Here is a 24,081-nt window from a genome sequence, read left to right on the forward strand (position 1 = left end):
CATTCAGTGGGATTAGAGGTGGGGAGAGGGGACCGGTTACATTTGACTGCTTTTCAGAATAAAAGGTGACTTAAATTTCATCCAAGAAACACACATTTGCCCTCATTTACCACATTTACCTTTATTAACCAGTACAGTTTCTGAACACACAGGTTTTATGTTTTGACTGATTTATGGAAAGTTAAAAGAAAATAGCTGACAGAAGGAGAGCGATAGACAAAATGAATTAACTAACTAATTCGATTATGTTAAAAATCCCAAATTCTCATTTTTTTTTCCAGCATCTCACATTTTCTCTTTTTTTTCTATCACTGTAAACTTAACTATCTTTGGGTTTTAGGACCGTTGGTCAGACAAAACAAGACATTTGAAGACATCACCATGGACTCCCGATATTTTTCAATATTTTTGGATGTTTTATAGCCTTAACGATAAATCAATGAATAGAAAATAATCTGTAGATTTAATCGGTAGAAAGTGAAAATAACCTTTAGTTGCAGCCCTATTGTGAAGATCTAATGACAGATGTGTTATGTCACTGTAGAAGGCCTTAGAAATGAGGTAGGCTTAGCAAGCAGTACAAAGTCTTCTATTGCATTTTGAGCGCCTCAATGCTTTGACAGACTTTGATGTTTCAGACTGATCACTAATTCCACTTTCATTGGCTTGTCGGGGATTAAATATCATGCCCAAGGCGCATCGCTGCCAAATTGGAATGAAATACAAGGCAAATCATATCATCATCACTAGGAAAGTAGCTGCCATTTTGAAAGACTTTTATGCCAGCTGCATTAATCTGTGATTGTGCTGGACAGAATCCCCTTGACCTATATGGTACAGTAGATTTTACAGCATTTCTTCAGTAGCAGGGTGGCGTAGCATGGAGGGATGCTGCTACTGGGCCCCTATTCACAAAAACAGAGCATCAAGGCAATCCTACTAAAGCACTGGCAAAATCAGCCTGACTCAAGCTATTTTAAAGCAACAGCATCAAAAGTTACAGTAGCTGAACTGCACATATAAACCATTTTATATAAGTACGTTAATCAGTCATTAAGGTAGGTCTCCACACATAGTCCCTTTAAAATGCACAGTTATAATAAAGGTTCTCCCTGCTTTCTGTTTTCCAGTATTACATTTAACAAAAGAGATATAGAAAAATGAGGGAGCATATTCAGAATAATAGCAAAAGTGAAATCTCCCTTTTAAGTTCTGAGTTAACCACAGTGGTGTTGTCGACAAGGGCCAAATATGTTTGCTACTTAAGTATGGCTCACTTTCTAATCTTTGCTAGCACAGACAAATATCTCATGACATTATGCAAAAAACAAGGCCTTTTATGACGTGATACAAATTCTTACTGTCATGAAATGTGCTTTTTTTGTGGCAAAAAATAGGGGAAGAAAGAGTTCCCCTGATTTCAGTTATTTGTTATCAAATGATGTAACTAATAACTCGAGCCAAGTTAGCTGATGCCAAGAGCGTGCTGATAACTTTGAAATGTTTCCTCAAACGCAACTGTTCAGTCGTTCCTTGTGCCATGAATGAGGGCTTTATGATTTCAGTGGAGAGTTCATTTAATGCTCTGCTGCTTTGAGTCACTGTATTCGACTTCGCATGCCGAATGGAAAAAAAAAAAATAATAAAAAAATAGCCCCTCCTCCTGTGGATCTTTCCATCCTGTAACTAAGGCAGCTAGATCGATGCCCTGGCAACCTGGTGGTTAGATGTTGGGAGAAGATGAGTGTGCTGTCGCCGTCCTCTGCTCCTCTCCTCATCAGGGACCAGATGTCTTGGGCAGGTCCTGGTTCTCAGCCAAATGGAGCTTTTGTCTGAACATGGACACATTAAGGATTCACACAACTGAAGAACACGTCATTTTAAATCCAGTGCTGGGTGATGCCAATAAATAAACAGTCATTCAAGTAGGGAAGGATACATTGAGGTGCTGAGCTCTTCCAGCTGTGGGAACAAATGGGTGACAGGTGAAATACAAGACAGCAAAAAAATAGATGTGGAGGTGCAAGGGGACTAATCACTAAATGTATTACATAACAGCCCTGCGTGTGTCGGGTCAATATTTGAATTAAACCCCCATCATTCGACTACATTGTTTACAAATCGTCAGCTTCCCCTCTTATTCACACAAATGAAAGTCACTTGACAGTCCATCTGCTCCGAGGCACAATTAGCCACCAGCAAGCGAGTATTCCTGGCAGCAGTATCTGTCATGAGCTGAAAGCTTGTTCTCACCTCCCTCACACATAGCGCTGCCACTTCCCACCAACAGCATACCAAGCTCCAGGCGTGGGTAACTAGGAGCCGCGCAACATGCTGCCAACAATAGAAGCTCTTTCAAGGCAATTATGGACGAGAAATCCCTGTTTGTACTGGACAATATTTAACATCTAGACATACCAGGAACTCAGCAAAGCACACACAAAAAATGTAACAATGCTTATGCTTTTTGAAATCAGACTGTCATCATGAAATTTTGTTTATGTTTTTTGGCATGTCTGCTGAACTTGAAGGTTCATGGCTAGAACTGAAAGGAAGAAAAAATAGGTTACAGGCCGTAACAAAATGCCATTTTACATTTCTGCAAACCACAGATGCATTCAAATTCATAGGAGCCTTTCCTATTGTATCAACATTTCTACAATATCCGATCCCATCACGTGTATGAGCTGACTTTAAGCCTAGCTGAGCAAGATGGAGACCATCGTCCAAGATGGTGTTTCAACATTTGAAACCACTGGACATTTTTAATAAGACGACCAGATAATTTTCTATGGAATGCCATTATAGTCAATGTTACATAAATAAACAAAAATTAAATAAACATGAAATAAATAAAAGTTGTCCTTCGATACATTTTCTGTTCTAAAATAAACAATATTTATTCAACGAACTATACTGACTCATTTATGTATTCGTATTCAAGTTTATGTATACATTTATTGCCCCAATTATTTATTACATAATTTATTTCGCAGGCATGTATCTTTAGTTCATAAGAATGTTTATACACATGTATTTTTCATTTATTTAATATTGTGTAAAATTCCAGAATTTTCTGCTGTTTCCGGCGAGGTTTTTGTGCCCAAACATAACCAGACCATAATCACAGTGTTGTCACGGCATACAGTTGGAAATTGAACCTTAAGAAACATAAACTTGCAACATGAAAAAATTCCATGGTCTGCAGAATCATTGCCAGCATTCAATGAGTTGCAGAATACTGTAGTGTCATCAGCTGTGCACATGTGATAAATGCCTCACTCTCCTCACCCATGAAGACCTTACAAGGAAAATATAATAAGACAATAATAACAATGATTAAACTGAGGTGCTCCCATGACGTCAAAATTGTATTCCCTCCTAGTTGAATACAATATTGCTGTGTTTTACTTTGTTTTGGTTATTGTAAACATCAAAATAACTCATATTTCAGGCAGGGATGAGAAAGAATTTCACTTTCAAAACTTCAACAATTAGTGGGCTGAAGTTCCCAAACATTTATTAAGTGATTTTGGGAACATGGCACAGGCATGCAAATTTAGAATAAATTGTAGGCCTATTTACAAAAAACAAAAAGTCTATCTGCATAACAAATATGTTGTCTTTGCACTATGTTCAACTGAATATATGTTGTCTTTAATCACATTTCACACAGCGCTCTGAGTTTTTTGGAATCACTGCTGCGAATGCATCCAGACACACTACTTTATGTCTGAAATAAACTTATTATAGTCCATTAATCTGCAGACATAAAGAAGTTTGAGCTCTAACAGAGGTTTGCTGCAGTAAATTATTCAAAACCTGTGGATCAACCTAATGGAGGACTTTATCTTGCGATAGCTTGTTTCACTGTTACTTTCACTGGTGAAATAATATAAAGTTTTATGTGCGAGTACTTTGCCTCAGGCGAGACTGTCTCTAAAACAGTGAAGAGTCTCACTTTGCTCTAAGGAACTGCTAACCCAACTAAACTAGAGTCAACTTCCAGTGAGAAACATGATGATGTTTCAGTAGCTTATCCGTGATAATGACCATACTGATTTGCTCATGTTTGTCACGTCAATACTGACATTTATAATGTTGTAAACCTTCCAGCTCTCATCAGGTGAAGGTGTAACCTGAGATGATCTGTCTCTTTTTCTTTCTACAAAAGAGGATGACCTTGCACTGCTGTGGTTCATGCTTACGTTACAAAGCAGGTGCTCCAGGTTGTGGTCGGAGGCACACTTCCTCTGGTCCTCTGAAAGCTCCTCCACATGGCTGTCAAGGCTGAAGTGCAGCCGGGCCAGCTTCTCCTGCATCTCGCGCACATGCTCCAGCTGCTCAAAGGAGCACACCTTACCTAGAAATCAGAGTTCAAGCAGACATGTGTTAGCTTCTCTAACCTCTTTTGGTTGCAGAAGGATTACAGAGAAGTCAAAAGAGTTTCCATGGCACCAGATTTGTAAAAATAGCACCACAGCTATTTGATTTCAGTCTGATTCACATAACAAAGCCACTTTTTAACTGCCTCTATTTTCAGCCCGTAACAGAATAGTCCCTCGGTGGCCTCTCTGATCAAGGTTATCTTACCAAAAGCCTGCAGTTTGCCTGAGTGGAAGTCATTGAGGAGGTTGAGGAGGCCTCCCTCCATCTCTCTAACATCTGAGACATCTGTGAGAAAGGAGTGCTGCAGGGGGGAAGACTGGACTACTTTACTGGGCCCTGCTGGCTGGGGGGCCCGGGGCTTCTCCTTGTGGGGCCTGAGGAAAAACAGACAGAACACATTAACATTATGGCAAACTGCAACTGAAACTCATCAACAGCAGCTGTGTTTACATGGACCCTAATATTGGATAAACGCACATCTAATTGGCTCCCTATTTTTAGCATATATGTAAACAGTTATGTTGGAATCCCTACTCTGACTGATTTCAATCATGTTAAAGAAATATCGTCCATGTAGCAGCACCTATTGTTTCTTTGATTTGTTACATTGAGCTGTTACATTTAGCTGTGGAATGTATCCTATATTTTGGCTATTACCAGAAATTACCAGCTTTTGACAACCCTTAAACTCCGACTACTGTATGCAGATTACAGTATATATCAACACAATTGTCTTGGTCTGGTATGACTCGTAGATAATGGAGGCTAAATTGTTACGTATAAATTTACAGAGACTTTATCGAGTCAGTTTGCCTACATTATGACTCTGTTATAAGACATTAAACTGATACGAAACAGTAATTGTGTGTTTACCACTATCCAATAAATGTCAGTCGTCCAGCAAAAGTTATATCATCACTGTTTAAAGAACAATTCTGAGGTAATATATTGTATGGATGATCAAGTTGAATTCTCTGTTTGTGCAAATTGGCGGATGTAGTTTGCGTAATTCTGAGGCACCCCAAAAATCTGGTAGTTTACGTACACTTTTTCCACTACATTCAAAAATAACTGTAGTGGAAATTGTGCACAGTGTATGTGAGGTCACATGATCCTGTTTGACAATGATGGGACCAAAACATGCAAAGGATTTTCCTGTTACGTTGAGACACAAACCTGGTGGTCTTTGGTGGAGCTACGACGGCTGTGAACACCTCTTTTGGCTGCCCCGGCGCTCCGATGGACCTCTTGTACTTGCCTCTGTTCTTGGGGGAGGGAGGCTGCGGCAGGCCGAGAGAGAAGGTGGCACTTTTGCTGGCAGGCAGGACAGAGAGTTTGCGGGGGTTGATGGGGGGAGGAGGGGGCTGCGGGAGAGACACCTTTGGGCTCCGCTTCTTGCGTTTGTCCTCCATTATGACTTATTTAAGTGGCTCTCTCCGGGGGGTGAGAGACGAGGGGGGCTGATGTACAGGACGTCCTGAAACAACAAAGGTAGGAAGTTTGAAAACCTGCAGCCTTCTCCTCACTGAGGAGCGGGCTCTGTGTCTGTGGAGGATCCTGACTGTGCCAAAAGTAGTGCTGCAGCGCAGGATTCACCACCCTGTGAAGAAAACCAGCATTCACTGAGGCTTCATTAGTTTTACAGCATCACCAATATATCTGTCACTTAAAAATCTAAGTCAGCGGTGTTAGCAGAAAGTGGGAGTTTACCACCAATCTGCCAACAGAAAAAGGGTTTCATTAAGTTTTTAACAGAAAGCAATTTCGTGACTTTTTTTTCATTATAATGCTTCCCTGGTGTAAAATTGGGAGTGAAAGAGCAGCCTAGAGAGATATTTTTAGACCACAGTCAATGTGGAAAGACCTTGTGTGAGTATGTGTGAACTGATAGAGAGCATTACTGGTCTCAGGAGATTTTCCAACCTTTGTTTTTATCATCTAGTCCATGAGTGACTGGGATGCACTGACATGTAATTGATCGAAATGCTGCATCAAGAAGCAGTGGAGCAATTAGTGTGTCATGTTACACAAACGGAGCTGATGAGGGCTACAGAGCTTTCAGACAAATGGCTTAAAGAGGGATGGTGGAGTTGAATTCAACAGAAAAGTCCTGCAATAAATTCAAATATTCTCATGAATATTAAAGGTGGTATTACAGGACCTGTTTCCAGTTTGCTGTTCACTAACATATGTGGTGTTTTTTATGTTAAGCTCGGTGTCCAACTATCACAGTAGTGGAGTGGCCCTTTGTTATTACATTAACAGAGCCGGAGAGTGCATTAACGGTCTTTAAGATGTGAGCACTGGGCCTAGAATAAACGCTTTATCCCACCACAATGGATGAAATCACTGTTATAATGTTATCTCCCCAGCGCTGCGCCAGCCTCCGCTCAAAGTACAATCCAAAGATGGCCACTACAGAAATACACAAACGGCAACTTTATGCGCTGTAACCGCTCTTTACTTGGATTTTACAGCAGTACCGCAAGGAAGCCTGACTCGAGAGCGAGACGAATGCAGCAGTTTGTCTCAAATTCGCGCTGAATTCAGTGTTAGAGAAAACAGGTTTTTGTCGTCCGCGAGTGACACAAATAAGACTTACCGAATCAATAACGCACCAGAGAACGAGCAGAGCGGCTGTCCGCGGCGTCACATCTTCTCCTCCCCGCCGTGTGAAACCTTTCACGCACACTTGACGTGGACGTTTGTATATATGAATGTATGTCAGTTTTATTCCTGCAGCACCGCTGTGGTTTTGTGCTGAAATGTAGCGCGCGGCATCGATGCGCTCGGCTCGTGCCAAGCTGTCGTCTTTATTATCCTTCTTAAAGGGCCAGTCCGCCCCGCCGTGCGCGAGAGAGGAGCAGCCCCGCAGGTTCCCGGTTTGTTTACCCTGCTGCCCGTCACACAGGAGAACACGCAACAGGACGCTGCTCTGCTGCTGAACATCGGTCAGCTCCCGATCGCTCTCTGCATTTGCCCAGAATTTAAATGTCCCTGCTATATACCGTAGTCTGGAGGGCTTGTCAATACACAGCACTCACGACCTGCAGGTGCCGCAAACACACCACACGGGGTCGCCAATGTTCCCCATGTCGCCCTACCATCCTCCTCCCATTCACTGACACGTTGACAGGTGACAGAGAGCTGAGGCAATTAGTCAGTTTACCAGATCAGATTGAAATTCATCAGCAACTATCATGATAATTTAATTGTTTCAGTCGTTTGCTGTTTTTGTTTGTCATTTGTGATTTATGATTAGGTTTTGGACAGTTGGCTTGAGAGCAGAAGCAAGTACTGTACCTGAGAACACTTTACTTGTATTTGGATCCCCTGCGACTAAGGTATAAGGCAAATCTTATAAATTTTCCTTTCAATTTAAAGTGGAGTTGTACTCCTGCTTTGCACAACAACTGCTGCATGTCAATTTCTTCTTTGATAAAACTTTTGATAAAAGTTCTCTTATCATATCTCATAATGTAAATTTAAAAAAAAAAACATTTAAAATTGTTATTCAGCAACAACATTAAAAGTTCTGGGCTATGACTCTTAATTTGTGCTGTCATCAGCTGGAAATTAAATCTACTTAGTTCAAATTATTTCAAACTGCAAATTGCATTTTTATATACACAGAGGCCTCTGGTGGTCAGAATGTAAAACACATTTCAGAACCAAATAAAAGCAAAAGCAAACCTTTAAAGTAATACAAAAATATGTCTTTTTATTATGGCAGATCAGAACAAAAACGTGACACAAAATGCAGTTTTTAGAAAAAATACAGAGCTCTTAGGCATGTTTGTGTTGTTCCAAACTGAATGCGACCGATGATAACTTAAGTCTAGCTGACTTTCTGGTCTGATGAGCTGTTTGAGTACGAGTACGCTTTTCCAAGCACTATTCTGTCTCTGAGGAGCTTGAAGAAGGCGTAGTAGTTGCTGAAGAGGATCAGAGCCAGTGATATCGTCTGATGCCACTTTTCTGAACATATCAACGAGTAGAGCTGGTAGAATATCATGGCACCTTCAAGGATGATGAGTATGTTCAATATTCGTAAAGGCTTGTTGAAGAAGAACTAGGGGAGGAAAAGAAACGGGATGTTATCAGAAAAATTAGGACAGGCTTTTTTTTTTTTTTTAAAATACCACAGATATTTTATAGAACATCACTGCATCTCTGAAGGCTCTATGAAATCTCTGGCACCTGTTGCTAATTTAGAAACTCACATAGAAGCGATAATGGGACACATCTGATGGGACTGCAACATTGTAGTGACCCATCGCCTTGTAGACGTTCTTATTATGCTTTACCAGGACTCCCTGAGGCCACATGTACTCTTCAGTCCATCTGTACAAAGACAGAAGAGCGAGATTTGAATCAAACAGACCAAAGCCCCAGTGATAAATAAACCATGAGCATTACTTACATGTGCTGAAGAACATTGGAGCAGAGTGAGGGGTCCACTTTCTGCCAGCAGCCCAGATGAGCTGCAGCTTTGTGGAGCAGGTCACAGTATCGAGGTGGCAACAAATGCCTCATGAGGATCACTGACGTGCTGACTGACACCAGGATGAACAGCTCACAGGACCAGCGCTTGTCCACATACTGCGTACTCTGAAGGAAAATATAAAGACGGAAAATATGAAGACTCTGAAAAGCTTATCAGAGTGTTAAGTTATATGAACATGTAGAATATTGACGTTTCTTACCTTGACAAACCAGACAGGTACAAAGGCCACATAGTAAGCACTGAGCATAGAGCTGACCAGCACCTCCTTCATCCTCCAGTTGAAGTCCATCTTCAGGTACTCTACCTCCTTGCGGATGAGGTCCGGGGAGAGGCAACAGGCATGGGTTGGCATGGGCTGGACGCCGTACAACTGGCTGGTGTGCTGCTTCCACGTCTCCTTCAGCACCGTCAAGTAGTCCCTGCCCCGGCCCACGCTGCCCACCTCCTTGGAGCCGATGCTGGCGATGGGGGAGAGCGGACCTGCTCGCCGGAAGTCGCAGCTCAGCCGGAAGAATGGAATATACATCCCAAATCTGAGGGGAACAACAGCTGCAGTTAACTTCTACCTTTACCTAATGCCCTGTATCAGCACTGCCAGGCGTAGTCACACATTCTGTTTTTGCATTTGGCAATTTTTTGTTAGGGATGAACAACTTGGATTTCTTTCCTGCTGATCTCTTTGACTGATAAGCTCCTGCCTCTCCTGGTGGATACAATACCTGATTATTTAATATTTTTACATTTCAAACACCTACACTTGAGGCTAAGAAAGACCAAGATGTCATGAGCCAAGTCAGATGATTTAACATTCCATTGCTCTAATAAGATAGTGTAAAGACATTATTCCTCTTATCAGAACATGTTTTGCAAAGTGCTATCAAGTCATCTTCCTCTAAAACTGTAAAAGGAAAAAAAAAAGTCCAGTGAATGCATTGTTTATTAGAGTTTATGTAAAAAGGGGGTAGGTGTAACAAGCTTAAGTTTCAGCCTATACCTTTTTGGTTTGCGTCTATTTAATTGTTTTCTTACTTCCTACTTTGTAAAACTGTCAGTAAAGTATCTCTCTTATTACTTAAAAAAAATCTCAAAAACCACATCATAAAAATGTTATCCTCTTTTGGATGAACATAAATGTTGACCACCTCGTGCACATCACTGCCTGCCAGGTGATACACTGGAGCCATCGATGCTGAAAATGTCTGCCCAACACAGACGCCATGGATAACATTATGCAACCAACATGCACAATCAGGCCTGCCAGGAAATGAGGGGCACATCATCAAGCTCCATTTCAACCTGCATAAATGTATTAATATTTAATAAACCTAATGTGTGTTTAAAGTGTATTTTTTTCCAATTGATGCTCTTGTCTTTAATGCTCAAGAGACAACAAGTGGCAAACAAAACAAGCAAAGATTTGAATGACATGAAATGTGACGGAATGAGTGTCACTAAGACATTCCAAGCACCAAGTATGACAACAATGTTACCAAAAGAACCAGACGAAGGAGATTAGGCTAAAAGCTAGCTCACATTCAGACAACTGCTGCCTAAAGCCACTGAACAGCTGTACATGTAGAGCATGAATGCAGCCATCTTCGTTCTTCCTGTGGATACTCACGGGTAGCAGAGGAAGAGCAGGCTGAGGACAGAATAAGTTCTAAAGAGGTAAATGAGGGAGCGGCACAGGCTCCAGCCTGTCAGCGTCAGCACGGCAAATCGAGCCATCACGAGAAAGATTGAATGGGGGAAGGACAGTTTCCCACTCTGTGAGGCCTGGGGGAGAAAAGAGGAGGGAGACAGAGAAGTCACATGCATTAACAATTAAATATTTGCATTATAAGTGTATTCAACACAGAAACACAAAGATGTATGAGATTACAGTCAGTGTGTTTTAAGTATCAGTAGTATTCTGACTGTGTTTTGAATCCTTCATCAAAGTCAGGGACAAAAGCTTTGAATCTGTAAGGTAGACGCCAAAAGTAGAATTCTTACCTCCTTAACAATTGCTGCAATTAACCTCCTTGCCAGTATGATGATTGTGAACACCAGCATGTTATAATCAATGAGGTGAAAGTTCTGTAAATAATAAGATTTATAAATGATCATTGTTCCCACAACACCCACTGCAGAAATATATGCAAATGTGGATCTCTGAAGTTTGTTTTAATTTGCATGTATTTCTATGTTGGCAGCCCAAAACCACATTAAACATGATGAGTCAACAGCTGTCCTCATGAGTACTCACCAGAGAGGTGTGTGAGGGGGGGTGTGATGGTGGGTACCACCACACAGTCTTGTAGATGTTTACATAATGGACAAAGAGGGCAATGAGGTGGCAGAAGAAAAGATGGAGCTCGAACAGCACGTTACGATCCATGGATAGTTCAGGGATCTTGCAGTGCTTCAGAGGGACCATCGTCTGCGCGGCCAGCGGGGGGCTGGACATGCATGTTCCCGAACCATTCCTGCAGACAGAAAACAAGGCCTTTTATTACAACGCCTCTCATTCTGTTATAAATTGGGATAGTTAGATGAGGACACACCCATGTTGTGCATTCCGGCAGCCTAGGTGAGAAGATATACTTCCTGACTGTCAGGTTGCAATGTTCACTTCTTTACTCTCACGGTGTATTAAGGCTTACCTTGTGCGAGATCGCACCCCTGTGACTGGGGAGCTGGTGGAGTGGCTGCCATTGCTGACCGAGCCTGGTTCACTGCTTAGTGGAGGTCTGCAATAAGTGGTACGGTTCGCCCCTCGCCTTCCACCAGCCATCGCAGACACACCCACGGCTTCTCACAGCTATGTGCCTAGTTTTCTGATTTCTCGCCTTGATCTTGCACCTGTTTACAAAAAGAGAGCAGAGGAAAGGCACACTGTGATTAGGGAGGGCTGATCTTGAATATCTAACAAATATATAATCACATTCTTTATGCAATGGGTGAAAATGATTTAACTTGCTCTCTGATATGTCTCACTTAGGACAGAAACTATGAATCAGCATTTAGTAATGACATTTATAAGTGTTCATTACTGCTCATTGACTGCTTTCAACACGGGGGTGATAATTAAGGGAGTGGTGAACAGTCAGTGTCAAGCAAAAATAACAAACAAACAAACAAATACATTTGTGCAATCTGAAGATTTTATAGCCAATCAAAACACATGCAATGCCATATGGATTAAACACATCTGCAAAAATGTATTCTCCCTCATAAATATTCATTGCAAACAGCTAGCGTTAAACATGTTTGCGAGCTGAATAACATCCCTTAATATGGTGCAAGTTTTGCGGAAGCTGGCATTACAAGCTAGCTTACTAGCTACATCATTTGCTCCCTTCGCGAGGTCAAATATCTCCCGAGAACCGTTTCAAGCCGAGACATGAGGCTGGGGAGGAAAACAACGTGGACCCAATACAATGAGCTGCGGGCTCCAAGCTGTCCGCCAAGACCATGCTTGATTAAATACAAAGATTGAGGCCTAGGCTAACAGTACCTCTGACTAGCTAGCTAGCCAGCTAGCTTCCAAACAACCTACCAAACAGGCTAGACAAGAAAAATGTTAGCTTACCACTGGCACCGTCTGCTGTCTGTGGTTAATGCGGCTCCGCTGCACAGATAACAAGTTAAACGCAATAAATCTTCAGGATATTTATTGAAATACTGCCGAGTTTTTCTCTGAAATCCGCCAAGACAGTCATTGTTGATGTGAAACTAGCCGCTGATAGATGGGGGCGCGGATATGTTAGCGACCTGTGGGAGGAGAGTCGTTTAAAGGAACACTCCGCCACAACAAGGAAGGGAGAGCAATGTGTTTTTATGACGAGTAATATACTTTTACTTTTAACATTTAGGATTATTTTGTAAGTGCAGTATCAAAAATTGACCACTTGTTTTACACATTGCTGTTGCAAGTGCATATACTGTATGTATCATAAAATCTGTTCGCACCTTTGCACTGGTCATATGGAGTCTTATAATGGAAATTATATTACTCAGTTTTGCTTTTGCTAGACTTAAGCTACATGGACTATGACTTGTGACCATGTAAATTGGAAAAGGGCTCACAAGGCTTTCTCAATTGTTTAGGGCCACAAATGAATGGACATATTCGTCTCAATCACTGCTGACAATACAAAGACACAGATCAGAATTTCATGGCTGTTACTGGGGGTATCAGCACTTTATCCTCACACTGGAGCCAGCTGTGTCCCACCAAATGCTCCAGGCATGGTAGCAACAATTCTGAACTGTGTATGAAGGCCTGTTGTGCGTGTGCATGCAATCTCCTGACAAAGAGTATGTGGTTTCAACCTTGATTTACTGTTAAATAAAAAAAGTTAATTGCACCCTATTTTCATAAATTCATCTGGATTGCATGGGCTGCAAAACTGCTTATTCCAGGTCTTCAAATGGCATTATAGTTAACAGTTGTGTGACTTGCATGTGAAGTAACAGCATAAAGTCCAAATAAGACAAGGTTGTATGCAAAATAAGGTCCATGTGTACATAAGAGGAAACTGAACAGCAAGACTGTCTTTTACTCAATCCATCCAGCTTATATAAACTATGCACTTTTTCTGATTTTGGACCATTTTGGAACAGGGAGATGTACAAATAAGGAAATAATCAAGGAACACATGAAGATAAAAACAAAAACTTTATTTTCATAAAAAAGGCAGGTAAGAATGTCCTCAGTGTAAAAATATTGTAAATCTAGACACATTCATTAAAACAAATAAAATATGTACTTGCTACAGTAATATTTAAGAAGAGCAGAGCCTTTTCTCAGTGATGGAGAAAGCTCTTCTGCACTTAAGAAAAAGAAAAAAAGACCCCAGACAAATCCCTTCAGGGATAAAGAAGCAATCAGTCTCAGAGACTCTGCATGACCTCTGCTCTTTCCAGGAACTTTCAATGGACCTGTTAAAGACAAAAACACAGATTTAATCATCTTAAACAGCCAAATTAAAAGATCTGCCGCCTGCAATTTCTTTTCAACTGACCTTAAATGTCTCGTAAACTGTGGTTCAATGTGTCAACTGCACCTACACAGTTGTCTGACAACCTAAGAAGAGAAACAGAAATGAGATCTTGGGAAATACCAGCACCTACATGCATACAGTGAGCAACAAACATGCAGCACTAACATTATACTACAAAAATTTCATGCAACTCAAGCTGAAGGATTTTTGTCCACCAATGGGATGTTTTATCGCTTTGAGTGCAACTAGTAATTTTCATTAAATCTACATTCTACAGAAATTATCAAGATGGAAATTGTTAAGTATCGAGTGAAATGAATGGACAATTATTGGTTTTATTTGAGCAAGAGTTGCATCACAACCATTTCTGATTGTTTTGTACGGCTTATTTTGCTCGGAATAACTACAGATAGCATAATTTTGTACTTCAATGTTTTTGATATGTTTTGATGACTTGCATTACTTGATGTTTTGCACAGAAAACAATACAAAAATCTAACAAATGAGTGTTGGGGTTAGTTTTACCTTCTTGTGGCGATCTTTAGGCTTTTAGAATCCTCTCCTCTGCGATTTTTTTCTTTTATAAAAACCAGCCCGCATGACTTTGCATCAAAGTCAAGTAAGATCCCTGCAAGCTTGATTTGAAATACTGTTGAGATTCAGTTATTTCAAGTGGCTGTAGATACATTGCTCTCTCGAGAGCTTGAATAGATACACTAACTATAGATTAATGACAATACATGTTCAAGCACTATATCAATCAAGTCAAATATGTATTTGGCAGCACATTACCTCAAGGAATGATGAGCTTTATTTGTTTTTGAAGGTGACATTACAAGTGTCATTTAGAGTAGTTTTGAAGACAGACGAAGAGGATAAGCTCATTGTCAAAACACTGCTTTTGATTTTTTTTGTCAGGCTGACGTGTATACATACAGCTTATTCAGCGTTGTTGAGAAACCAGTGAGGACCACTTTCACAAACTGAAGGCATTCCTTTGGTACAACAAAGGCAAAATACCATGTTTAGATTGATTAAAAAGAAACTAGAAACTTTATTGAAACACGCACTGCAGAAAAACATTTTGGGATATATTTAGTAACCTATTTAGCCAAAGGTACACAAGCATTATGCATTTTGGAGACGACACGGCTTAAAGCATACACAGTTGTCCTAAAGTTATGTACAAAATGTCGAGTTGGCTGCAGCCTTTCTTACACACAATTAGGATTGTTAATCCTTCAAGCTTTACAAGAATTAGTCGATCATAGGCGATGATTTTGCATGAAATTATTCGACATATGATTACCAATTGTAAAGGATGGCAAAAATAGAGGCATTTTTCTTTGTCAAATGGATTGCAATAGTATTTTGGGAGATAACTTCATACAAGACTAGATTTGTATTGCATTATTATCAAATGAGAATAGACTTTTGTTTTTAAAATCAAAACAGCTCAGGGCTGTGTTTGAGATTGCAACTAACTCTTTTCTAGTTATAGTAAAGTTACATTGAGGTGTTATGAATAATTTTTGTGCAGTCATGAAGGACTTTTAAAAAATGCAGCCTACATGAGAGGAGGTAATCGCCACAATCACGTTTTGTCAAGAACAATTAACTGATTCGATAACCATCAAATATCACTAAAATGTCACTCTTGTTCCTTTGTTAGGTTTATGTCACTAGGACCTCAACTGCCAACTACGCAACTGAAACAAACATTAAATGGAAACAGGTATAAACAATGAAAAACCTCAATGTTTCTCCTCTGGCATTCTATGATACATCCAACAAAACGTCTCTACCGAGTTTTAAAAAAACAAAAATAAAATAAAACCATAAAAAAAAGGGAGCCGACGAGAGGGAAATTACTTTTGAAAAGTTCAGAGAGTTACAATCTGAGACAGTTGCAATAGCAACTCTCTACCAGTAGCCGTTCAGTATCTTCCATATGGGTGCTCTCTGTACGATCCCTTTGCCTGCCTGGACATTGGGGCCTTGCCTCCACCGCCAGAGTTGGACCATGAGTTGTCCCAGTCATCTTGAGCTACAAAAAGGCAGGAAAGAGAAACATCAGTTAATAACTATGCTGAGGTAGACACCAAGTCTGGCCAGTGCCCCACTAAGGTCTTCAACGAGTGCATGTGCAACATGGTAATCGGATGTCAATTTCAATATCTCACCATAAGGCTCATATGCTGCTTCCTGGGCCTCACCATGTCCATAGTCATAATATTCAGTATCCCTATAGGCAGGAAAGTAGTAGTTAATACAGTGCACCAATGCAAACAGTCATATTCAAAAGTCACTCAAATTAATTCTGACTTACGCTGGTGCAGACTGCTGACTGTAGTAGTTATCATATCCCTCATAGGCAGGCTCTGCATACGATTCTTCATATGGAGGCTAGAAGAACAGATGGATTGATGGTTAGACATCAAAAGCTGTGCCATGTCAGCTTTGGCAGCCCTGACATGGAGGAACTTACATAGTCCTCATAGCCATCAGCTTTGGGTTGTGACCCTGAAGGAGGACCTGCCTGGTGGGACATGGCTGCAGAGGGGAGCATCCTCGGAGCTCCTGCTGCGGGGGGTCTGGACCGGGCGGCTGAACCTCCTCTGTTAGAATTAGAGGGTGGTCCACCCCTTCCCGATGGTGCACCTCTAGGAGCATTGCCCCGTCCTAGTCCACCACGTGGAGCTCCACCACGCATGGCTCCTCGAGGTCCACCGCGTGGCATTCCACGGCCTCTGTGGAAAGTTGGCCAGGTTGGAAAATGTGATCAGCAAAACAAGAAACCGGAGAACCAGATAGCACTGCAGCCAGACATAAATTGTCTGTTTTGTGAGCATCTTCCTACATGATTTGAGTGAGAAAGTGTCCTTGTAAATATTTAACATGCCAATGGAAATGTCTTTGCCATTATGTGCTATAGTAGAAGTGTAACTGTCATTGAGAGTCATGCTTCTACCTTGGTCCTCCAGCACCAGGTGGTCCACCTCTGCCCCGTCCGAGGTGACCACCACGTCCCCTGCCTGAACCATCCTGAGATCCATTCAAAAAGTGAGGGTCCATGTAGGGATCGTGCTCGCCAGGTTCCTAGAGACAGAATCAGTCTGTTAAGCATGGCAGTCTGGGAAAATAATTTGCCTTCACACATGGAACAAAAACGTGTTTTAAGTACATGATTCTGTAACTGGGATTTGGGAGGTTAGAAACACACCGGGATAAGGAACTTCTTGACTTCCTCCATGGCATGGGCCATGCGCAGGTAGGCTTCAGGGATGGGTGCCATCACCTCAATGAACACATGCAGCTCCATGGCAAGGTGAGCATATTTGGCCTCACCACCCTTCCTCAGCTCCTCCTCCTGATGAAGATATGGGAATCATATTAAACATCAGCAGCAGGAATGATATGGCTTAACATTTAATCAGTCCATTAATTATGATTTATCTAAAGAAAAAAAAACATACCTTATTCTTGTCCCTCATGGAACCTTTACCCAGAACTGAAATCTTGGCACCTGTCTCTTCCTGAAGTCTCTTGATTGTGCTGCCCTGAGGTCCCAGAAGCTTTCCAACAAAGTTGACCTGGAGGAAACATTTAGTTACAATTGTAGCACATTTAACTACCAAGACAAGAGAAGGTGATTGCCAGTATATAGAAATGAAGCAGGCTCAAGAAGCCCATTTACAGGTTGTCACATTCAGGTAAAAAAATTCCTCTCCATAGTCTTTATCTCAGCCCACTGCATCTCATCTCACACTGTCATTTTCGACTGCTGCAAACTCATTCATACAGAAACAAGCTTAGGACACTGGGCGCATGACTTGACTAATTCTGGGACAGCAAGGCTAGCAGTGGTGGGGTGATTAGATACAAAGGATCAGTCGGATATGTACCACACGCTTGAGCAAACAGTGTTTAAATATCAAGGCCAGGCAGTGGGGGGATAAGTCTAACTCATTTAGAGGGAAACAAGAATATACAGCACTAATAATGTCCTACTTACATACTAAACACAGATGACTGATAGGCCTGTGTGTCCACACCCCCTGGGAACAGTAGTCAGATCCAGAATGAGGGGAAAGGAAAATGCTTACCCTGGGGTACTGCTTGGTAGGAATGAGAACTCGCTCTTTGAGTTTGAGATTCTTCGTAGCAAACAGGTCAAGATATGTTTCCTTCTCTAGCTCTTTCTTGGTTTCACCTTTCTCGATCCTCTCGATTTCTGCAACCAAGACACATGTTTTAATGACACGCACAGATACAACGAACAATTAGCTGTACGCATCGAAATTTATGCAGTGTTGGCTTAAATGGGAAAGGTCTCAGGTGATCTTGTAGCAGCCAGGTACAAAGCTTGTTGTTCTACAGCGTCTAATGCAAAATCAAGCGTTTTGACCATCATCATCATCAGCCATTCTTAAATCTCTTTATGTATCGTGCGTATTATGGACAAACTGAACCATGCACGAATGATGGAGTCGATGCGGCCAACTCAAGTCAATGAGTGGTTAACGTCTTACTGGAAAATGCTGATTCTTGCACATATATTTTCATACATCCCAACGAATAATTCGACTTGCCCGGTGGAAAGAACTAACCCGACACATTTCAAACAGAGAGGGTTTGACCCACATCGGTATCAACCACGTGTTTACCGCGCCATTGTTCGGGCCTCTGTCTGGCGCAAGAGACGCTAGGCCTCGCAGCGAGCTAACGCTAACCGTTGTCTGGCTGAGCGCCGCTAAGCTAGGAAGCAGTCGCATTACCTGCAGAAATAAGTTTCATGGCGTGCGTGAAGGATGAATCCAAGCTGTCCTTTTCAGCCAGGAGCTCCGGGAGGTACTTTGTGTCTTCCATTTTGATTTTCTTCTGTGCTGGGCTTGACTCTATGTCGAACTCGGATGTACTCCTTTTAGCACTCGCTCGGCTCATACAACGTTAGCGAGTTATAACCTGATGAACGAACGAAGCCGCGCTAAGTTCGCTAGTTCTGGTTGAAACTGCAGCTACGCGGGGTAACAGCAGTGTCCGTTCAACTGTGGTCTAAGACGGTGAAATTGCAACAAAAAAAAACCGCCCGGTGTCTTGCTCTCCTCAATGGACAAAGGAGGAATGGCGCAGCTGCATTTGAGTGTGTTGGGAGGAAGGAGCGCAGGAGGAGACAGTGACGTCACCGCCAGAGAGCGCCGAGGTACCGTTACAGACAAAAAATCCCGAGGAGTGTGTTACACAGCGCTCCTTCATCACAGGCGGGGATTAAGTAGGTCACCCAAGATGCCAAGGTAGTAGTAGTAGTAGTAGCAAGTTGTTATATAAATTCGTATGATTAGGTGTATAACAACTCTGGGCAGTCACACAGTCAGGTCCCTTAAGTTATTTTATTTTATTGCGTGTTTTCTTTTTTTCTCCCCAGTTATCCGCCATGATGACGTTTATAAACACTAGGAAATATCGAGCCTAACTCTATTTCTTCACTTTTTGTATTAATCATGCATTTGCACCATAGTGTGTGTGCAGCTGAGTGTGTTCAGAGGAAATGCACCACGGATGTGTTCCAATTATGCAACAGTGATGAACCCAAGGCCCTCTCTGCAGAGGAGAGGTCTACCCTGAAACATGAACATGAGCCCACTGCGCCCTCGATTCTTCTTCTTTCGGGCTTTTAACCCCCAAGAACGCATCATATCAACAGAGGATAGATAGCTGAATCTTTAAACAGTCCTAAATACTGAAAACTGATCATTTTACTTGATTGCTTTTAGGAGGATCATTTGTCTCTCTGTTGTGCTGTGGCTACAAGCAAGCCAAGGCCTTAAGTGTTTTTGCAACTTGCAGCTTAATAATATTACAAGATACTGAACCATCAAAATGATTTTGAAGCTGTTATTTTAAGGTATTAAAGTTACATATTGTTGCTTTAAGCTTCTGTTTTGTAGTGCTCACTGACTCAGAGAGACGTAGCAGTGAAAACGTATTTTTGTTTCCTGCATTTCTTTCGTTTTTGTGTTGCTGCATATTTCAGAATTAGGAAGGGCAAGTCATTGTTTTTTTTTTTGTTTTTTTTTTTTACTGCACCACATGACATTCACACAGTTCCCTGAAGATAAACTGCAAGTTCTTGACTGCTGCATCAGCTCCTAATATCCTTCCAACTATGTGTTTTTTTTTTTTTTGGTCTCCCGCTATTTCATTGTCCAAAAGAACAGAACTCATATCTGCTCATTTCTTTTACTATGAAAACTGACAACGCTGCACAGAACACCACAAATTCATTTTCCGGCCAAACTGCATTTTCAGAAAGTACCCTTTTTGCAATTTCTGTGAAATGAAATATCCTCACCACACTGTTGCTGTATGCTCTGATCACGATGAACCCATCTGTCTTCAATTTAACCCAGCGCCTCATATCCATAAAAAATGTTCTTAACTTGACCAATACAGAAGCTTTTCTATCTTTGATTATTGATATTTATTTTCTACAGCTTAATTTAATATGATTGCCAGCTGACAACAGGTCTTTTAAATCATAACTTGACAAATTAACCTTCCAATATCATTGAAACAGTCCAGGTCTTATCTTGGGAGGAGCAATGGGTATCACAGACAATAGCAGCTTTAATCCAATTGTCACACTTGCAGCAGTGTTGTTGCATAACCTGAAGAACTAGTACCTCCTGTGTCACACTCATTCCTGTTATGCATTGGATGTGAACATTGTGACTTTAAAGATGACTCTTTTAGCCATTATTGGATTGGAACTATTGTAAATGTCATTAATACTGCTGCCTGCAACTCCTTTCACTTAGCCGTCATCTTACATTTAGTTGTATGGCCTGTTTAAATATATTGTAGGCATTATTTATTCAGAACAGCTTTGAGTAACTTTCCAGGAATGTTCAATTAGTATAAAACAAAAGACACAAGCCCAGACTTGACTGTCCTTTTAGCTAACATGAAAGTGTTTTGCAAAATCTACTCATCTTGCATTTGACTGACTGTGCATGATCAACTGTATTCAAACAAAATGGCGAAAAGAAAAATACAGGATTAATGAGCTAAAATTTTATTTAATTTCTTAATTTGATCATAGCAAGAACTGCTTAACAATGAGCATCAACACATCAACCACTTCCTCTCCATTCACGCTCAACATGAAGCACCAAACACACCACAGAAGAAAATCCCACCTGTTTGATTTAAGAATACATCATATTTCTATGAAGGCAGACTGGTTTTATCATTGAAATCAGTTTGACAGTCAGCCATACACTATAAACAAAGATCCCTTGCTATGTTGAGTCCACAATTCTGGCTTTAGTGCCCTGAGAAATGTAGAAATCGATAAATGTATCCAAATCAAGCAAAAATGTTATAAAAAATAATGCAAACTCTTCTCTCTACATGTGTTTCAGTCAGTGTACGATTGTAACTAATATAATGCTGTGTTGAAGTCAAGCGAATGGGTTATGGTTGTATTTCTTGATGTTTGCTCTGTAATTTTTAAAGTATGGCCTTTTTTTGGCTTTATAGATGGAACAGCTAAAGACTTTGACAGGAAACAGGATGAGAGAGAGGGGGAGTGACACGCCTCTGTACACGGGACACCTGCTCTCCCAATTGAGATAAACAGTGTCCTGTAAATCTAAATTTTGTATTGTATAAATAAAGTGAGACTTGATCTGTAAGTTTCAGCAATTTATTAATTTCCTCAGAAAAAAATAAACATCTGTTGATTTATTTACAATGATTAATAAGGCACCAACACAATAACAAAGTTTATGATAAATATGATTTTTCAAAAGCATTTCAAATAAAACTGGGTTGATGAATGTGCTAAAATCAAGCTCTGTTATTTAAATGCAATGTATATTTTTCTGCATTTAATCCTGGACATGTCATTTACATGTAAGGTTTCTGAAATAATGCAACTTGTAATGTCAATGTAGTATCAAACCATACATCATCTGTCTGAGAGCTCTTTCATTGTACAGTGTGCATACATAACCATAAGAAATGTTTCTGTTAGTGAGTTCAGCCTACTGTAGAAAACCTGATTTTACAAGTCAGTAGTAATAAGTGTCTTACATAAAAGGCCTCTTAAATTGGCCATGTAGAAATTCCAGTTCAGTGGACCAGGAGTGTCCGCTTCATCTGGAAGTATCCTTAGATATCAACAATGGCAAATATCTCTGGTTTTTCTTTATCGTGGATCTGCATTGCAGAGTATGTGATGGCTTTCACCTCAGTCCCCTGAATTAACAACAAAGGATAAAACACTTAGAATCTACACACTACAGATATGTAACTTATTTGTTTTTTCTTAATTATGTTTGACCAAAACAAAAAGGAAAGGGCCTTGTTTACTTTCAGCCCATAATTGTATTGGGACAGATTTATATTCTGAAAAAAACAATTTTCACCATTATTTTGATAATTCTTCAGATTCTTTGAGCAAGCTTTACAATCTTACCTGTGGATGCTTTGCCAGAGAGAATTCTTCACCCCAACTTAAAGAAAAAAAGAAAAAAATAGCATATGAGATAGCAGTTTAGGAGTGATAAATACAATTCCAATACCAATATCAAAAAGTGTAGTAATTTCAAATACTCTAAAGTTTAATATACAAATACACAGAAACAAGAGACAGGGGTCTCTGTTTATAAAAGTTTGTGGACCTTAAGAAAGAATCCATTGTGGAGGATTTTAGGAGCAATAATTTTCTGTCTCTAATGAGATGGGAAGCTACTGCAGAGTATTTTCTGTCAAGGCTTCCTGTGATCCCTCCTGTGCTTCCTGGTACTGGATGGAACCCTAGCGCTCTGCTTTTATTAGTACAAGCGAATGTTTTGGGCAACTTAGGTTTTCAACATAGTCATCCTTTCTCTGCTATAATCACCATGTTATTGTAGAGAGGCACCCACGCTTACCCAATGGAGCGGATCTTGAAGTGCATCCTGTCTATGTGCAAGACCTTGATCTCCTATTGGATACATGAGACATTTAATTGTGTTTGGAGAATAATATAGGACAAGGAATAGTCAATAAAAAAAAAAATAATAATAATAATCTTTACATAGACTGTCCATGAGGGTAATTCCAGAACTTGTCCATTGTAAGAACAATACCAATATACTCACCCTGGGAACAAAGAAGAGGTCTGCACTAAACTTGTATAACCAGTCATCTAGGAAGTGGAAAAGGAGAGACTCCATATCATCACCTTTCAGAAAGGAAAAAAAAGTATACAGAGTTAAGTTTCAGTCATCTGGGAGCAGAATGATTGATACTGGTGTAGAAAAGGTTGATTTGAACCATCTGTGCTCTCACCCTGTGATTCCACGTCAAGAGTATCTAGCGGTTCCACTGTCTCTGTGTCTGTCATGTAGCCGAACATGCCCATGGCACACTGCTCAAAGGCTTCCTCCAGAGAGTCTCCCCAGGCGTGAATTCTTGGAAGAGAGCAGAAGATATCAAAGTGATGACTACTGTACAGCATGGCAACATGAAATCTGACAAAAACAATTTGGAAAGGTTTTCTTTTGTAAATGAAGACACTCACTGTACATCTGCTGTATGATCGAGGTCTGTGAAAATAAAACACAAGGTACAAGGCATTATGTAGTAGGCATTATGAGCAGGGGCATGCTGCTAGAACAACTTGGGAGCATACAGTGTTGCAAAAATACCTTAAAGTCACACTAGAGTAAGAGTAGATATATTGGGTTATAATGTTGCTTTTACCAAAGTAATATTATACAATTATCAAATAAATGTTACATCCCATCACTGGGCAGATATAAGACATATATGACCATTCATAAACTATGTATGTGATATTCCAGTTAATGAATAAACAGTTTCATTTAATTAACGCGTGAACATAACGTTAGCTGATGTTGTAGACTGTGGCGGGGTTTCTATCGCTGTTTTCACGTTACAGTAAACAAGCTAAGCTAGCTGCATTATTCATCATAACTTGAGACTTACATTCGTATTTCTTGTTAATTGGTGGGTATTTTGCCTTGACAGCTTCCTGTGCCTGTGTCAGGTCTAACGCACGGTCGTCCATAGTCGCTGTAACTTCGTTAAATGTTTTAAAAGATCGAACTGGATGTCTAACATGTCAGTCTGTTGCAAACGGTGAGCAACATCAACATGGCATGAGCAGGAAGAGGATTTCCAGGA

At 40.7% G+C, this 24,081-nt stretch overlaps 4 protein-coding genes across 7 annotated transcripts; all 4 read right to left on the minus strand.

Annotated features, from left to right (window-relative positions):
- Positions 1-101: 101 nt before the first annotated feature.
- ccdc28b (coiled-coil domain containing 28B) lies at positions 102-7,404 on the minus strand. Of its 2 annotated transcripts, none has more exons than XM_037071955.1 (6): positions 7,008-7,404; positions 5,566-5,866; positions 4,594-4,763; positions 4,209-4,363; positions 1,940-1,962; positions 102-1,832 (listed from the first exon to the last, which is right to left on the minus strand). In XM_037071955.1, the coding sequence occupies exons 2-6, from the start codon at positions 5,799-5,801 to the stop codon at positions 1,778-1,780; spliced, it is 639 nt and encodes a 212-aa protein (XP_036927850.1). In that variant the 5' UTR covers positions 5,802-5,866; positions 7,008-7,404; the 3' UTR covers positions 102-1,777. The 2 variants fall into 2 exon arrangements, with proteins under 2 accessions (XP_036927850.1, XP_036927849.1); XM_037071954.1 differs by having other exon boundaries at positions 6,992-7,404.
- Positions 7,405-8,083: 679 nt separating this feature from the next.
- On the minus strand, positions 8,084-12,665 carry tmem39b (transmembrane protein 39B). The gene is made up of 9 exons (XM_037071942.1): positions 12,471-12,665; positions 11,542-11,740; positions 11,145-11,364; positions 10,892-10,975; positions 10,518-10,672; positions 9,096-9,429; positions 8,813-9,000; positions 8,613-8,733; positions 8,084-8,461 (listed from the first exon to the last, which is right to left on the minus strand). Exons 2-9 carry the CDS (start codon positions 11,670-11,672, stop codon positions 8,228-8,230), a joined length of 1,467 nt encoding a protein of 488 aa, XP_036927837.1. The 5' UTR covers positions 11,673-11,740; positions 12,471-12,665; the 3' UTR covers positions 8,084-8,227.
- An 875-nt stretch (positions 12,666-13,540) lies between these two features.
- khdrbs1a (KH domain containing, RNA binding, signal transduction associated 1a) lies at positions 13,541-19,003 on the minus strand. Of its 3 annotated transcripts, none has more exons than XR_005070295.1 (11): positions 18,663-19,003; positions 17,991-18,118; positions 17,361-17,477; positions 17,108-17,254; positions 16,856-16,983; positions 16,424-16,634; positions 16,214-16,290; positions 16,068-16,129; positions 15,757-15,931; positions 13,906-13,967; positions 13,541-13,822 (listed from the first exon to the last, which is right to left on the minus strand). XR_005070295.1 is itself a non-coding variant. In XM_037071945.1 (9 exons), exons 1-9 carry the CDS (start codon positions 18,826-18,828, stop codon positions 15,822-15,824), a joined length of 1,197 nt encoding a protein of 398 aa, XP_036927840.1. In that variant the 5' UTR covers positions 18,829-19,001; the 3' UTR covers positions 14,678-15,821. The 3 variants fall into 3 exon arrangements, 1 of the variants encoding a protein (XP_036927840.1); XR_005070294.1 differs by having other exon boundaries at positions 16,373-16,634; positions 18,663-19,001; XM_037071945.1 differs by lacking the exons at positions 13,541-13,822; positions 13,906-13,967 and having other exon boundaries at positions 14,678-15,931; positions 16,373-16,634; positions 18,663-19,001.
- Positions 19,004-21,578: 2,575 nt separating this feature from the next.
- Positions 21,579-24,080, minus strand: zbtb8os (zinc finger and BTB domain containing 8 opposite strand). Its single transcript, XM_037071956.1, has 7 exons — positions 23,884-24,080; positions 23,456-23,480; positions 23,224-23,345; positions 23,034-23,116; positions 22,824-22,876; positions 22,367-22,403; positions 21,579-22,146 (listed from the first exon to the last, which is right to left on the minus strand). Exons 1-7 carry the CDS (start codon positions 23,963-23,965, stop codon positions 22,060-22,062), a joined length of 489 nt encoding a protein of 162 aa, XP_036927851.1. The 5' UTR covers positions 23,966-24,080; the 3' UTR covers positions 21,579-22,059.
- Between the last annotated feature and the right edge of the window lies 1 nt (position 24,081).

Source organism: Acanthopagrus latus, chromosome 16, assembly GCF_904848185.1.
Source record: "Acanthopagrus latus isolate v.2019 chromosome 16, fAcaLat1.1, whole genome shotgun sequence".
In the NCBI taxonomy this organism is placed as follows: Eukaryota; Metazoa; Chordata; class Actinopteri; order Spariformes; family Sparidae; genus Acanthopagrus; species Acanthopagrus latus.